The sequence below is a fragment of the Crinia signifera genome, chromosome 1, assembly GCF_055691185.1.
Source record: "Crinia signifera chromosome 1, ASM5569118v1, whole genome shotgun sequence".
Taxonomy (NCBI): domain Eukaryota; kingdom Metazoa; phylum Chordata; class Amphibia; order Anura; family Myobatrachidae; genus Crinia; species Crinia signifera.
In genome coordinates this window covers 67379593-67396889 of record NC_139217.1, presented here as the reverse complement: position 1 = coordinate 67396889, position 17297 = coordinate 67379593, and the positions used below count along the sequence as shown (strand labels likewise).

At 44.8% G+C, this 17297-nt stretch overlaps 1 protein-coding gene across 2 annotated transcripts in view; it reads left to right on the top strand.

Annotated features, from left to right (window-relative positions):
- The first annotated feature begins 1013 nt into the window (after positions 1–1013).
- Positions 1014–17297, top strand: part of RBPJ (recombination signal binding protein for immunoglobulin kappa J region) — a 64168-nt gene continuing 47884 nt past the window's right edge. For both annotated transcript variants that reach the window (XM_083159781.1, XM_083159703.1), the window contains exon 1: positions 1014–1126. In XM_083159781.1, the coding sequence (XP_083015907.1) occupies positions 1107–1126 (20 nt within the window). In that variant the 5' untranslated portion in view covers positions 1014–1106. The remainder of the gene's footprint in view (positions 1127–17297) is intronic.

The window sequence follows — 17297 nt, the reverse complement described above, 5'->3', positions numbered from 1 at the left end:
ATCGCGAGAACTCCAGTGCAGCTTGGAGCCAGCAGCAGTTGTCCCTGTAGTGGGGATAGGACAATGCTAGCCCAATGCTAGCAGGGGACATCCCGCCGAGCTGTCCCTAGTGCACATTAAGTGCGCTGTTTATACATTTAAAAAACTGTAATCCCCTCCAGTTAACCAACGTTAAGTGCAGAAATGAACTTAATACTGGTTAATACATCTGCCCCTATCTGGGCCAGATGTATCAAGCTTCAAAAGTGATAAAATGGAGAGTGATAAACAGCCAGCCAATCAGCTCCCACCTGCCATGTCCCAGACTGTGTTTGAAAAATATCAGTTAGGAGCTGATTGGCTGGCTATTTATCATTCTCCATTTTATCACTTTTGAAGCTTGATACATCTGGCCCTTTTATCTTATTTATGATCAGACAGTTATTAATTATACATAAAACCTTCAGATAATTGGGCAGATGTATTAAGCCTGGAGAAGAGATAAACTGGAGATAAAGTAAAAAGGAGATAAATCAACTCCCAACTGTCATTTTGGTACTTCCTCATCTTTTGTGGCCACCGCTTACGTTACGGAACTTATGTAGCACCATTGTCCGCTCGCCATGCTTTGGGCTCGGCTTTGTGCCTAAGGGCGCCCTCATCCCTAAATCCGCCCCTGGTAGCGTGGACATATGAGGGTGGCGTGGACACAGGAGGGTAGCCGCGAAGATGAGGAAGTACCGTCATTTTCAAACACAGTTCTTTGGCTGGTGCTTTATCTCCTTTAACTTCATCTCTGCTTTATCTCCAGTTTATCTTTCTCCAGGCTTAATACATCTGACCCAATGTGTGTGTGATAGTGAGTTGTGCGCTGCCAGGCTGCCAGCCAGCCAGCCCGCCCACAATGTGTGAATGTAATCCTGCCTGACGTCACACAGGCAGCACATAGTAACACGTAGTATATAGGCGGCGTGGGAACGCAAGCTGGGGCGTGGTCATAGTGTGGGAAGGAGGAGCAGGCTGGGCGGGGCTGTTCCCGGAGGGGCGGGGCTGAGGCTGGCTGGACGTTCTACCGACAACAGCCTGGTTCTCGCGAGCTTTGGAGTTTTGGCGAGAGTTTGTGGAAGATGGCGCCTGTTGTGACAGGGTAAGTCTGGGAGTCGGGGCGGCTGTGAGGTGGACCGGGGCGGGCGGGGCTGAACGATGCTGTGTAAGGGGAGGCGGTCACCCGGTGCCTGCGGCTGTATGAGGCTCCGGTCCCGAGAAGGGCGGTCTCCGTAGTTTTCGGCCGGTACCGCTCACTCCCTGTGTGTGTGCCGGAGCTCTCCGCTGCCGTGTGTGTGCGGGCGGGGAGCGCTGTGTGCGGGGCTTTGTGTCCAGAACTACCCGGTGTGTGCTGGAGCTCTCCTGTGTGCGGAGCACTATGCAGCCGCAATCCCGTATGTGTAGCTGTTTGCGGCAGCATGTGATCCCCAGTGTCCCCATGCCTACTGGTCCCTGTACCCTTCCCTGTAACAACCCCCCTTTCCCGTACCCATCCCTGTGATCCCCCTCCCTTCCCGTACCCATCTCTGTGATCCCCCTCCAGTACCCATCTCTGTGATCCCCCTCCAGTACCCATCTCTGTGATCCCCCTCCAGTACCCGTCTCTGTGATCCCTCTCCAGTACCCATCTCTGTGATCCCCCTCCAGTACCCATCTCTGTGATCCCCCTCCAGTACCCATCTCTGTGATCCCCCTCCAGTACCCATCTCTGTGATCCCCCTCCAGTACCCATCTCTGTGATCCCCCTCCAGTACCCATCTCTGTGATCCCCCTCCAGTACCCATCTCTGTGATCCCCCTCCAGTACCCATCTCTGTGATCCCCCCCCCGCAGTACCCATCCCTGTCACCCCCCCCCGCAGTACCCATCCCTGTCACCCCCCCCCCGCAGTACCCATCCCTGTCACCCCCCCCCCGCAGTACCCATCCCTGTCACCCCCCCCCCGCAGTACCCATCCCTGTCACCCCCCCCCCCCGCAGTACCCATCCCTGTCAGCCCCCCCACCGCAGTACCCATCCCTGTAACCATCTGTCACCCCCCCCCCCCAGTATCCATCCACGTCAGCCCCCCCACCGCAGTACCCATCCCTGTAACCATCTGTCACCCCCCCTGCAGTATCCATCCACGTCACCCCCCCCCCCCGCGCGCAGTACCCATCCCTGTAAACCCCCTCCCTGCAAGTACCCATCCCACGACCCCCCGCACCCGTCCCAGGAACCCAACCCCCCCCCCCCCAGTTTCCGACCCTGTAATCCCCCCGGTGCCCATCCCTGTGAATCCCCCTCCCGTAACCCCCCCCCAGTTTCCGACCCTGTAATCCCCCCGGTGCCCATCCCTGTGAATCCCCCTCCCGTTTCGGCCCTGTAATCCTCCCACCTCCATTCCTGTCCCTGTAATCCACTACCCCACACCTCATTTCCATCCCAGTAAACCACCACCTCCCTGTGCCCAGCTCTGTATTTACCATCCTCCGCTCGTGCCCATTTCTGTAATACCCCACCCCTTTGTACCCATGTCTGTAACCCACTTCCTTTTCTCCATTTCTAATCTTTTCCTGTATTGTTTGCTGTAATCCATCCCACTATTAAAACAACTCCAGCGTGACATGCCCTGCAATCCCTCCCCATTTAACATTCCCTGTATAAAAATTCCTGAACCATCCACATAACTTCCATACTGTACATCATTCTGCCCACTTGCTGTGCCTCCTTTTTACACCGTTCCCGTGTTCTTTCTCTACTCTCACTAACCCCCTGCCTGCAGTTCCATATGTATTATTGTGCCACAAAAGCCTTTACATGTGGCGGGACCAATTTGCCATTTGTTGCATTTATTCTCGTGTATTGAATTCCCAATCTCTTAAAATTGTCAGCATAATATTATTTGTCAAGTCTTTTTTTTTTTTTTTTTTTATTACTTTTAAGTTCTCAATTGTAAGCGCAATAGAAATATAGTTTTTCTATAAATTAATGCTAATAAATGCAACTACTGTTCCAGTACTGTGAACTGTGCAACCTCCATACACCATTCCACTACCTCTGTAATACCATATAATAACACTGGTGTTGCTGTCCCCACCTCACCTGATGTATAGCCTGCGAGCCCATGTGTGTCTTCCAGGTTATCTTCTATACATATTTTAGGGATTCCAGCTGTGAAAACATATGTCCATTTCCTTCGTGGTGTAAACTCGCCCCTCTCATTCCCTGTAACACGATGCCTTGTGTAAAACTCCATTTACTCCGTGCGCTTATAGACTTCCTCTCCTTTCTCTATTTTGTTGGATGACGTCACTTGTAAATGGGTGACATCCCATGTAAATTACTTCTCGATAGGTGGCATCCTTTATATACCCTTCTTTGATTGGTCTGTCCGGTGAAAACCCCCCTCAGCATTTGGGGATGTCCTGTGTAACCCTCGCCCTTGATGTGTCATGTACCTCCTTTCCCTCATTGAGCGTTGTCCTAGTTAAACTCCCTCCACTCTTCCTCTTATTGTGTGGCGGCTATGCAACCCCGCTTGTGTGACGTATCATGTACACTACCCTCATGTAAATATTCCCCTACACATTGTGATGTATTGCTTAAATTTTGAGTGTCAATTTGTGTAACCACTACTCTTTCCCCACATTATAGAAACATAGAATTGATGGCCGATAAGAACCACTTAGCTCATCTAGTCTGCCTGTGTACATACTAACACTTCAGTGTTTATTTTCTGTCGGGAGCCAAATAACCTATCAGCATGTTTGGAATGTTGGAGGAAAGAGGGGAGGATATGCCACCTCCACACAGCTATGAACAACAGTGGGGGGGGGGGGGGGGTCGCCCTCATCTGTGGGTGCACATTGGCAGTCGTGTACAGCATACACACTGCCCGATAAAACAAGTGATATCACTCTGTGCATGTACAGATGACCCGCGGGAGTGCGCATCAGGCGTCTTGTACGGCATCGAACTGGGCGAAAAAATGATATCACTCTGTGCATGTACAGATGACCCGCGGGAGTGCGCATCAGGCGTCTTGTACGGCATCGAACTGGGCGAAAAAATGAACGCTATCACCCATTTTATTGCCCAGTGTGTACGTGGCTTTAGGGTTGTCCTCTTTTGTGAAAACTATTGCATATAGCCATCCCCTGTTGTGATAACGCAACCCCGCTCTTTGAATAAGGCTTTGTTTAACACACCAAGTTGTCTTACGTTGAGTGACATCCCATGTAGCACTATTCTCGCTTTTTGCTCAATGTCCATTGTATAAATAAATGTAAAAAAAAAAAGCACTCTGGTAATATCCCATATTATTGAACAATTATCGGTAAATGATCCTTCTGTCATGTAGCAAGATTAAAAAGAAATCCCCATTCGCTTTCATCTTTTTTACAGATCATTTGTAATGATGGCTGCACATAGCGCTGTTCTTTGGGACAGTTTTTGAATGACATTATTGTAATAACGTGTTTGCACAGATCCAGAGAGAGAGTGTGTTTGTGTGTGTGAGAGAGAGTGAGATCATACAGCCTGTAGTGATTCCGGGTTGCCTGATGACATCATGCTTTATGTAATCTGTGATTGGTTGCCCCGATTTACTCTTCTGCTCTTTCAGTACAGACTTTGATTTCAATAGTAATTATGGTCGGTCTCTCTCTCTCTCTCTCTCTCTCTCTCTCTCTCTCTCTCTCTCTCTCTCTCTCTCTCTCTCTCTCTCTCTCTCTCTCTCTCTCTCTCTCTCTCTCTCTCTCTCTCTCTCTCAATTTGGCTTGATGAAGTTGAATTACAGTATCATTGAAGTAGGTGGCCTGACACTTAAAAATATGTTGCCCAAGTAAAATAATCATATCTACATTTTTGCCCTTGAAAACTAAAATAAGCCCCTCTCACCGATGATAGGTTCACTGTTTGGGTGAGATGTGCATGGAAGCTCAAACATAATTCCAACAATTGTTTTGATGCCTAACCATCCCGTATAGAAGGGAACAGTAGAGGCCCAAAACAATTGAATTGGCCAACATTGGGAGCAGTTTAATTGTGGCGCACGACCCCCCTACTGGGTTTATACACTGTACGAATGGGTGTCTATTGGAGCTATTCAATTGCTTTTCCAATTAGATGCCCATTAGTAGTAAGTGTGCCTGTTAGCTCTGGGATTGGCTGTGCAAAGCTGCTAAACCGGCCTAAAGTTCTTGATTTGGGTGTAGGTGCCCAAACTAGGCTTTTTCACACATTTTTTTCTCACAGCTCTGGAGGCTGGGCCCTGATAGACGCCCGTTTGTATAGATGCCCAGCAGGGGTGCAGGCCACAATTGGATCACCACTATTGTGTCCAGTTCAACGACAACATTGTGAAAGCATCCCTTCTATAGTGCAGAACAATTTTTACATAAATCATTTGTCAATTAAATTAGCCCGCCCAGACAGTCTGCCTGTATTTATTTATACCACATGAAATGCACCAAAATAAATGGATGGAAAACGGCAGCATGTTGCTGGTCGTCGGCCGCTGGTTATAGGTGTGACATTCCTTAGTGATTTGTAAATTGGTTCACAAGAACTTTTGGAGGCTGTGATTTGCTGTTTGGTCAGAATTTGAGTCCCATGTCCTCAGAGAACCGTCCTTTAATATACCAATATTGTATCTATATAGTTGTGTGTTTGTGTGTATATAAGATTGCAGATTTATTATTTTTGTGACATTGGAAGTCCTAGTTCTTGCAGCGCTGTGCAAACTCTGCAGTGCTTACTGTAGCCATGTTTGTTTTATACACATTGGGTGATTCAGGTTGGCTCGCTAGCCAGTGGTTGTTTGCTGCCTAGTGAGCCCCCTAGCGCCATACGCCCCCCTGCTGAGCGCCCCCCCCCCCTTCAGCTGAACCCCCTCATGCAAGGGGATTTATGTGTTAGGCCGACCGGCGGAAGGTCCACATGTTTTTTTATTCATTTTTTAGCCGTCTAGTTCTGGACACTGTCTAAGTGTACGGCAGCCCCTCGCATCACTTACTCCACTCGCCATGCTTTGGACACGGTGCCTTGCTACGCTCGGCACACTAATTATTCTCCCTCCATGCCCTAGTGGATGGTAGGGCATAAACTACCAACTGTTCTGGAACCACAGTAGGGGAAATAAATATAAAAAAAACCCTGTGTCTACCTTCTGCATTGTTGACCTAAGGATCCTGTTGACCTTCTGCCTGTTGACCTAAAGAACGTCCACCTTTCTTGTGCCGACCTAATGACCGCATCCCCTCTTACCCGTGCCCCAAGGCGCTTTATAAAAAAACCCAGAAAATTGCCTAAATTCTCAAGAATTTTATTACTTTTGAAAAAGAACAAATCGTCTGAAGTTTGACGCATTTGGGGTATTCGCCATCCCAAAATGTATCGAATAAACATAAAGGACAAGGGTTGAAATACATATTCAGACTAGAACAATAAAATATTACAGTTGAAAGCGATATGTTTGAGCCACTATATGGCGATAAATCTGACTTGCCCTATTGAATCCCCGTATCGTCCCCCCCCCCCCCCCCCCCCCCGCAGTGTGTGTGCACATCTTTAGTGCTGATGGTGCTATTTGCCCTGTTGGTGTGAAAGTGTGACTGACTGCTCTCATCTCACCACCTAGAATTCCTTATCAGAAGAATCAGGACTGTGCTGTATTGTGTGTGTGTGTGTGTGTGTGTGTCTTTCCTAGTATACCGCACTATGTAGGTGACTTTCATTGCAGGACTCAATGAACATACAAATAATGTACATTTCTCTTTTCTCTCTGATATATATCATGTTAATTTTTCTGTGTCCTCTCCCAGAAAAGTTTTCATATTGTGACTATAATCCGTCTGTACGGAGAGAGTTCACCCAAACAACTTCTACCAGCTCTTGTCGCTTGGAATACAGTGTCATGTTATGACAAGGTCTCACTATTACAGCATTGCCTATATATGTAGTATTATGTGGTGCTGTCAGTATGCCTATTATTGGTACTCTTGATATCGTCAGGATCACCTCTCCTGTAATGTATTACATTGCTTGTTTCATGCTTCATCATCTTAACTAATTTATCCGCCCAAATTATATAATTCATCCTTGCGGCTTGTCTGTCTTAGGACAGACCATAGTGCATTAGTCTATGGATTGTTTTTATGTAGGGTAATGAAAAATTGCATGCAGATGTAGACGTGCTCATTGTTTGACTTCCGTGGTGATTAGCGTGATCCCCTCGCATCAAGTGTGTTTAACTTTCATAAAAAAACAGCATTGAGCAGTGACATCGCAGTACGGCGGTTCAACGACAGCAGCTGTGAATTTGGTTGCGACAAATGAGCACAAATGGCCAAATAGTGGCAGTGATAAGCGCGACTACTTCTGTAGGCAAAAAAGATTCCGCTGGGCAGCTGCCTCTTGCTGACTTGTGACGCATTTGGTGCTGAGGACATGCAGGGCTGGTGTTACAGAAACATGTACACAGTTAGAGAAATAAATGGGTGCGGAGCAGATGTGGTTTATTTCTTTTTGACTTGTGTGTTGCCTGAGAATATCAATTGCTTGGATCTATACATCTGGAAGAATGTGTACAGTTTACATATATTTTTATAGTGTTTGTGTATTAGGTATGAATTTTAATTGGTTTTATGCTAATTATTGTAAAACAGTTTTTTTTGGGGGGGGGGGGGGGGAATTTGACCCTTTATATAGCAGATTCTGGGAATTGTCACTCATTAAGGAAGTATTTATCAAAGTACGATATCTGTAGTGGCCGCAGGTGAAGGATTAAAGGTGGCCATACACCTACAGATTTATCTTCAGATCTGGCTGGTTGGAACAAAAACATGGTTATGGATGAGAGCAAATGACAGTTGACCATTTGCTGGGAAATGCTGGAAAACTGTCACTCAGATATGACCAGATTTTTGTTCCAACCAGCCAGATCTGAAGATAAATCTGTAGTTGTCTGGCCACCTTTAGTGTGTACACACAACAATATCCTTGTCATTCATTGACGCCTCTAGGACCCTGCTGAACATGCAAGATTGACCTGCATATTCAGACGACTGGGGCGTCATTAACGATATTGAGCATACACACTACACGTGAGATCTGACTCAGAGGGGCCCTTCTGAGTGGTATCTTTTAAATTAAAATGGCTTTAAACTTTCTGTGGTGGGCTTTGCTGGGGCAGGACAAACCTGCCCTGGTAGGTTTGTCCTGCCCCATCAAAACCCACCACTCAAGGGGTTAATGCTCCTTCCCCGAGCCTGGCTCCCATGAGCTTCTACGTGTATCAGGGCTCTTCTGGGACGTGCAGTGAAGTTCTATCCAATGAAACTTGCTACATGCTATCTTTCATAGTTTATAGGATGATCTTTTTCACAATATTATTTGCTTTGTTTATGAAGGAAATACATTTACCCATGCATGTGGTTATAATGAATTGAATAGTTTGATGGGCTATGGAACTATGCATGCATTTTTGCAGTTAGATTGGGGAGGGGCAGGTTTCGTCACTAGGCTCGGGGGTAAGGAAGGTTAGGTTGTGTGGCGGGGGTTAGGTGTAGGCATTGGGGAGGGAGTTTTCAGGGATACTTATCTGAACCCGGTGGTGATTCTCCTTCGGGATGCTGGCATGTATATTCTGACCACCGGTCACCCATGTGTATCCCACCTGCTATACCTAAAAGAAAACAAAAAGCTGGTTCACAGACACACACACATGTACTTCCTAATGTAACAGAGGACAAGCTGTGCCTGAGGCAGTCTGCTATGTCCGTGGCCTTCATTGTCATTGCAGGAGGCAGAACTTTATCTCCAGTATCTTGTGCACCTTTCACATTGGTATTTGTGACTTTTATTATTGCGGCTTTTTAAAAAATGATTCAGTTTTACTACTATAAAGATAATTACGTTTATATGTGACGTTCTGCTGTCAGTCTCCATGATCTCTGGCTGCGCACATGTCTATTACAGTGCGGTCTTAACTCATCTTCCCTCCCACCTCTTTGTAGTGCGCGACCATTGCACTGAATTAAGGGGGTTATTCTGACCTGATCGCTGGGCTGCGTATTTGCAGGCCGTCCCATGAACTATTGCGCATGCATAGAGATCATATGTACATGTGCGAGGCCATCCAGTGATCAAATCTGGCGCATTTTCTGATCGCAAGTTGATTGGCAGGAGGAAGGTGTTTGGCAGTGAACACCGGACGGTTTCCGGGAGTATCAGGGAAAAGCAGGCATGCCCAATCGGATTCAGGGAGGATGCGTGGTGTCAGCTCTGGCCCCGATCAGATGGATTCTGTTGCACTGGCTGAGTAGGTCCTGGGTTGCGCACAGACTGCATACACACTGGAAAAAATCGTTCCATTGTGAGTGGATTTACAGCTAATTGCCATTCGCAGACTTGCACAGGACGATAGGTAGTACACTCTGGCGCATACTGTCTCGCATAATATAAACAAGCACAACAGCTGTATAGTAAAAAAAAAATATATATATATATCGTTTATTTCTGCCCTGCAACTGTAATGAAAGAAGTGTAAAGTAATATAAAAGCCTTTATTGCTGGTGATGTATGGTGAAACACATAAGTTTCTTACAAAAAAACAAAGAAAACATTGCTCATTTCGTATACAGTAACACAAAGCGGTCTATTTCTGTTGTTCCCATTCACGCTCCAGTTTAACTGCCAAGGTTACTGCGTGTAAGAGCGGTGTGAGAGGACTACTGTGTGCGCTGTGGAATTGGTCGCTCTGCAAGGTGTGAGGTGTCGCCTGCTGTTTATGATCACAGTGAAGGCATGTTCATCTTATCAGTATATTTAGATATGAGATGATCAATAGCATCGTCCTGCTGCAGCCACCTGCTCCGTTCCCACAGGCGTTCCGTACAGCTCTTCATTTTCACATACTGAATTTGCTACTATGGAACAAACAAGTCGAAAAAAAAAAAAAAGAATCTATTAATCATCTTTAAGTTCGAGAAGTATATAACTTGTAAGTTAAAAGCGACGGCAGTGTGCTTCCTACTGAGGACATCTGTGCCCAAGTCACATCTCTGTAGCAATAGCAGGGCGAAAAATAACTGAATTACCACTCGGGGCTTATCGGTTTAAAATTCCGTAGTTGTGATCGCGTGTACGTGTTTCAATCCTTGTAAGTTTAGTGGCCGTAGGGATATTAAATTTGGGCATGGTTCAAATTGCCTACTATTGGACTGAATTAGTAATATGTCTGATTTTTAAAAACAAAGAAGTTTGTATCCTCTTTGTTTTCTATAGTTTACTGGCATGAGGAAGTCGGCTATGTGGGATTAGAACCGCACACTAGCAGCTGTTGGAGTGGACTGGATTTGCGCAGAACTATTTTAAAGTTGAATTACCCCATATTTTGGTCTAGTCTGATTTTTAAGCCAAAAACATTGGTTATGGCTTCTAACGTTGGGCCTGATTCAGAAGTGGAAGCAATACTGATACAGTAGAGCGATTATCGGCCCACTGTGTATGCGCCATGGTACTTCTGCGAGGACTCCATAACGAAGGATTGACAGGAATTGGCGGTCTTGTGGCGGCTTTGCCTAGATCTGAAATATGTTGTAGTTCCAGCAGCCATTCTGCGTGACTATGGAATTGATTATTGAAGGATCTGTGACCGCTGCGTGTGAATACGAAGTTACTGATGTCAGCAAGGATGCTGGTGGGCATCGCAGCGCATGTTCAGCCGCCAGTATTAGCATAGGTTCGCACAAATAACTGCTTATGGAATCACAGCTGCGATTACATTAAGGTGGCCATACATGGTATAATTAATGAGTCCCGCACACATCACATCGTACAGCACAAAAAGTATGCCCTGCACATACATTTTGTACTAGATTGCATCTTATTGCATTGCAAAATGTATGCAATGCGATCTAGTCCAAATTGCATACAATAATTGTACCATGTGTGGTCACTTGGTCAGACATATTAAGCCTGGGGAAGTGGTGATAAAGCACCAGCCAATCAGCGGCGTTTTTAAAAAGGACAGTTAGGAATTGATTGGCTGGTGCGTTATCCCCTTCTGCTTTATCATCACTACTCCTGGCTTAATACATCTGCCCCTGTATTTACTAAGGTTATTTGTTTGTTTTTTTGGTCCCCTGTATTTACAGAGCCTTTTGTATCACTTTGTGCTAGTATAAAATTGTTACATTTAAAAAAAAAAATACTGTTAACAGCATTTTCGATGGTACTGGTTTTTAAAGCTTTAAGCCAATGGGGGGAAAAACGCACTCAATACTAAGAATATCGTAATATTTACTCCTTCTCATTGCTTTTTCTTTGAATTGCTATTCATGATTGAATATTCTGCAGAGTCCCCAGTGTGTCATGATTGTTGTTGACCATGGCAACCGTAGTCACATGGCAAATGATGTAGCAAGCAGAGAGATTCTAATGCACCTCTGAGCAGTCTTTTTTTTTTTTCACTGTGACATCCTCCTACTCCTGTCCCCTCCTCTGCCTTCACATAACATGCATGGACCTGTGGCAGCTATATTTGGTTGGTATTGAACAGGAGCCATTTTTCTGACCTCTCCTACAAAGTATTATGAGATGCATGCACTTTTAAGATACAGATGGCCTTGAGAGCTGGTAATGGGCCAAGTTATATTGCCCATGAATCATGGTATATTTTTGGCAGTTGTTTAGATTGCCACACCTGTGGATAATTCTGGGTTCCCGTCAGAGCGCTTATTGGGCAGAGCAAAATTAAATGGGTTTTTCAATTTTGAAAATAATTATTGCAGATTACTCCCCACTTATTAGAAGTTGTTCAGTTCTGTTGCAGTACAATGCAGCATATAAAAAGTAATAGATGTATATACCTTTTATATACTAGTGTACTGTATTACAGAAATAAGAGCGTAGTGATAGAAATAACCAAAACCACGTCATGTAAAATCACAATGCAGCCACTTTATGTTACTTCTGTTCTGTTGTTTCAGGCTTGAACTGCTACAGATCTACTTCATTATTTTTACTACTGAGAGTTGCATTTAGGTAGAAGAATGTTGCTGGTGTATTTTGAGATACTTTTACTTAGGGGGGTATTCAATCGCCGGCGACTATCTCCACACGGGGGAGATGGCGCCGGGCCCTATTCAATCCCTGACAGCATTGATCAGGGTTTCTCAGCAGAACGAGCCCGACTTCACAAGCTGTTGGGCTCATTCTGCTGAGAATGGCCGGGAAGGGACGAGCTGCCGTCTTCAGCTTGCCTCTTCCCGGCCGCAACTCGCGGCCACGCCCCCTTCTCATCCCACTGCAGGCAGGACATTGAATCCCGCCTACATGTTTTCGGTCGAGCTGACCAAGAACGGAACAGGGTCATGGCGGTCGAGCAAGCTCGACCGCCGTGACCTACACATTGAATACCCCCCTTAATCTGCAAAAAGGGATTATGGCCCTTCTTCTGGTTCACTCGCAAAGCCAAATTCCTTCTCAAATGGACAAAACCATTTTGGTGGGGCAGATGTAACATGTGCAGAGAGAATTAGATTTGGGTGGGTTTTTACTTCAAAATGATTTCTATATTGCAGTGTAAAAATAAAGCAGTCAGTATTTTCCCTGCACAGAAACAAAATAACTCCCCCAAATCTAATTCTCTCTGCACACGTTACATCTGCCCCACCAACATGGTTTTGTCCATTTGAGAAGGGATTTGCCTCTGAGAGTGAACCAGAATAAGGGCCTATGTCTAGGTAGACAGTCAACAGGTGGACACAGAATAGGTCAGCATGTGTTCTTTTTGGTTTCGGTGTCAACACCTGAGCATGTGGTCCCCCAGTTAGTGTAGCGCGTATACCTCACATGGCTCCCTTTGCTTCTGGCTGCGCTCGGCACACTTGACCATTCCCACATGGGTTGTAAAGAAGCAAATTAAAAACGATCATGAGACACTCATGTCGACCTTTTGTGACTGTTGACCTTTTGTGATTGTCAACTCAGTGCATGTTGACCTATTGACTGCGTTACCTAGGCGCTTGTCTGCGAGCCATCCGGGTACTGCCTTCGTCAGTGCGGAGGAATCATTTTCACAGCAGCATTATGTAAGCTACATGTATTTACATCTATATCCAATGTGGCACTGTAGGCCAAAGGACATGTTTTAGTGGCTGGAGTCGGCAGATTTTAGTTTTTGCATACATTTTATGCTTTGTCAATATGAGGAGGTACAACCAATAAACAGAATTTAGCCCAAAGTGGGATCAAAGCAAAAAATTTAAAAGGAGATTTAACATCTTGACCACACCCTCTAAGGGGTCCTGTAAAAGGGTGAACTTGATGGATGTAAAGGGGCATACAGACAGGGCGACTTCAGCCCCATTTCTAAGGGATTTGACTAGATTGCTTTACAATCGAGCATGGATCACTCTGTGTGTATGCTCTGCAGTGATGGCGATGCGTGGTCCTGCGCAATCCCGTGCTTGCACTGGCTTGCCGTCTAGATTGCGGGGCTTTGCCCAAAAAATAATAGCAAGGACCAGCTGAGCACGATCACTCGGCACACATCATCGCGGGTGTACCGCGATGTGTACGGAGCATTTGTGCTTTAAGCTGGCCATACACTTGGAGATTTAATGCGCAATCTGGCTGGTTGGAACAAAAATCTGGTAATATTTGAATGACAGTTTTTGTCAGTTTTCCAGCATTTCAAAGCAAATGGTCACTTGTCATTCGCACCCGTTAATTACCAGATTTTGTTCCAACCAGCCAGATTGCGCAATAAATCTCCAAGTGTATGGCCACATTAAGCCTGTCCACCAGCATGGAGGACTACTACTTTATTCATAGAAACCTACCCCATAGTCACTGCAGTTGGTGTATGTTTTGCTCTTCATGCTGCGTTCCTCCTTTGGAATTTTTTTTTGAAGCTGCGTTCCGTTTTGAGACCCTCCCTCTTATGGGAATTCCCTTGGATGAGTTTGTTTATTTGGAGCTATGATGACAATGTTGTATTTGGAAATGTGTAGGGTCTGGCAGCATAGCTAACATTATTGTAAAGGGAATGCTTGGTTCTTGTTTAACAGTAACTGACAGGGTGTTTGTGGCCTTTCAAAGAAATACGTCAGGATAAGAAACCTTTTAATGATGTTGTATTCTATGAAAAACCAGGCACGGTTGTGCGTATTGATTGGCTAAATTCCTCTACGCTAAGGCTAAACTGATTCATAATTAGCTATTGTATTTGTAAGGGTATTGCCAGTGGATTACAGGGTAGGTTTTGTGTAGGTAAGATACCTATTAGCAGTCTGACATGATACTAATTTCATTACACAGCCTCTGTGTGGTACTCTGTCTTCATTACACGTCTGCTGTTTATTTCTCAGTTTCACTTCGAGTGTTGAAAGTATAAACCTTTCTTTTTGTGCCAGGAAAAATGTATTCACTTACATTATTAATGTGGTTAGTATGAGTGCACGCGGGGACTTTTGTCTCTTGATGTATTCTGGCAGGCCTTATTATTTGCATGTAATTCTGTTTTAGATGCAGACTGGTTTATCAATTGATTAAAATGTGACCCTCGGTATCAACTGGAGGGATACGGTCTTTAGGTCTACAGAAACTAGGTCGACACGCATTGGATCAACACCACTAGGTCGACATGGGTCTAGGTCGACAGGGGCAAAGTCGATAGTCAAAAGGTCGACATGGGTTTAAAAAAAAAAAAAAAATTGTGCCAACAGGCAGTATTCCATGCCCTACCATCCACTAGGGCGTGGTGGGAGAATAAAATAGTGTGCCAAGCGTAGCGAGGCACCGTGCCCAAACATCGCGAGCGGATGCGGTGTACTTCAAACTGTGTCCATGTTGACATTCAGGTAAAAAAACCAGTGAAAAACCCCATGTCGACCTTTTGATTGTCGACCTAATGCTTTCGTTCACCCTGACCCATGTCGACCCAGTTGTTGTAGACCTAACAAACCACAACCCAACTGGAAAACCATGTGGGAGCCAGGCATTACCGCCAATCTCACTAATGCTGTCCTGGCGACTGAATCTATGCCTGTCCTGGCAGTTGTGCTGCAAAATCTAGAGCAGTGGTGTCAAACTCAGTGCTCAGCTGTTGTGGAACTACACTTCCCAGCATGCCCTGCCATAGTTTTAGCAATAAATTGTATAAAATCTGTGGCAGGGCATGCTGGGATGTGTAGTTCCACAACAGCTGGAGGGCAATGAATTTGACACCACTGATCTAGAGGAGAGCCTTCCCGGAAGAGCGGGGGCTGCTGCAGCAGCAGTGAGGGAAGCCGCAGTATTGAACAATCACATGTGGAAAGCAGTCATTCCGTCAGTACCTGGACAGGAGAATGCCGACACTGTTCTAATGTTAAAACATTTTAACTCTCGGTATGGGTCAAATGACCCATACCGAAATTAGGTCAGCATGCGTTGAGTCGACCACTGAAGGTCAATAGGGTTGGAAGGTCTACACAAGTATTAGGTGGACAGTGGCAAGGACGAAAGTCAAAACGTCAACATGAGATTTCAGTTTTTCATCCTAAGTGTCGACGTGGACTCCGGCAGTGTGTCCCACGCCCCCTCGCATGGCTCGCTATGCTCAGCACACTTTTTTATTCTCCCATCACACCATAGTGGATGGTGGAGCATGAAATACCACCTGTCGGCTAAAAAAAAAACACGTGAAAACGCATGTCGACCTTAATATTGAAGACCTAATGCTTGTATCGACCTTCCAACCCTAACGATCTTAGCCATGTAGACCTATTTCAGTCGACCCGATGCATGTCTACCTAATGACCGTATCACCTCGGCAGTATACCTTGAAACACGATTCTATACAATTATGCTTACAGTTACCATACCGGCATATGCCACATATTGGGGCAGATGTATTAAGCTTTAACAAGAGATAAATCCAAGGGTGGTAAGGAGATAACCCTCCAGCCAATCACCTGCTAACTGCCATGTTACAGGCTGTGTCTGAAAAAAGTCAGTAAGAAGCTGATTGGCTGGACGTTTATCTCTCCTTATCACCCTGGCCTTTATCTTTTGTTAAGGCTTAAAAATACATCTGCCAGATATGAGTATTCCTATACTTTTGGTCATGAGTTATTTTTTGGGTTGATGAAGTTCTAAGAAGCATTCATCCTTAACCCCTTCATGACAGAGCCAGTTTGTGCCTTCATGACAGAGCCCTTTTTTTCAAATCTGACATGTCTCACTTAAGTGGGGATAACTTTTTTTTGCTTTTACTTATCCCAGTGATTTTGAGATTGTTTTCTCGTGACACATTGTACTTCAAATTAGTGGTAAATTTGGGTCGATACAGTCTGTGTTTTTTTGTGAAAAATACCAAAATATCGTGAAAAAATGGAAAATTTAGCAATTTGCAAAATGTTAAATTTTCTGCTTGTGAGACAAATAATCATACCACTCAAAATAGTTAATAACTAACATAGACCATATGTCTACTTTATGTTTCCATCATTATTTCAACTTCCTTTTAATTTTTTTGGACACTAGGAGGCTTACAATATGAATAGCAAATTCTCAAATTTTCATGAAAATTTCAAACACTGATTTTTTTAGGGACCAGTTCAGTTCTGATGTGACTTTGAGGGACTTGTATGTGAGACACCCCCATAAATGATGCCATTTCAAAAACTGCACCCCTCACAGTATTCAAAACAGCATTTTGGAAGTTTGTTAACCCTTTAGGTGTTTCACAGGAATTAAAACAAAGTGTAGGTGAAATTTCAAAATTTCTTTTTTTTTTGCAGAGTTTCAATTTTAATACATTTTTCTAACGAATACAGTAGATTTTACTAGAGAAATGTGACTAAAAATTGATTCCCCCAATTCTTTTGTTTTCAAAAATATCCTATATGTGGCCCTAGTGTGCACGTTGACCAAACCACAGGCTTCATAATAGAAGGAGCACCTATTTGATTTTGGAGCCTCCTTTTTATGAGATTTTTTTTTAGGCACCATGTAGGTTTCTAGGCACCATAAGTGCTAAAAGTTAGGAACCTCCCCCACAAGTCACCCCATTTTGCAATCTACACCCCTCAGGGAATTCATCTAGGGGTATAGTGTACATTTCAAACCCCCAGGGGTTTCACCAATTTTGGTACAACTGGGATGTGAAAATGAAAAATTACATTTTTTTACACAAACATGCAGTTCTGGCTCAAAAATTTTCATTTTCACAAGGAATGAAGGAGACAAAGCACCCCAAAATCTGTGCCCCAATTTCTCCCGAGTACGGCAATGCCTCACA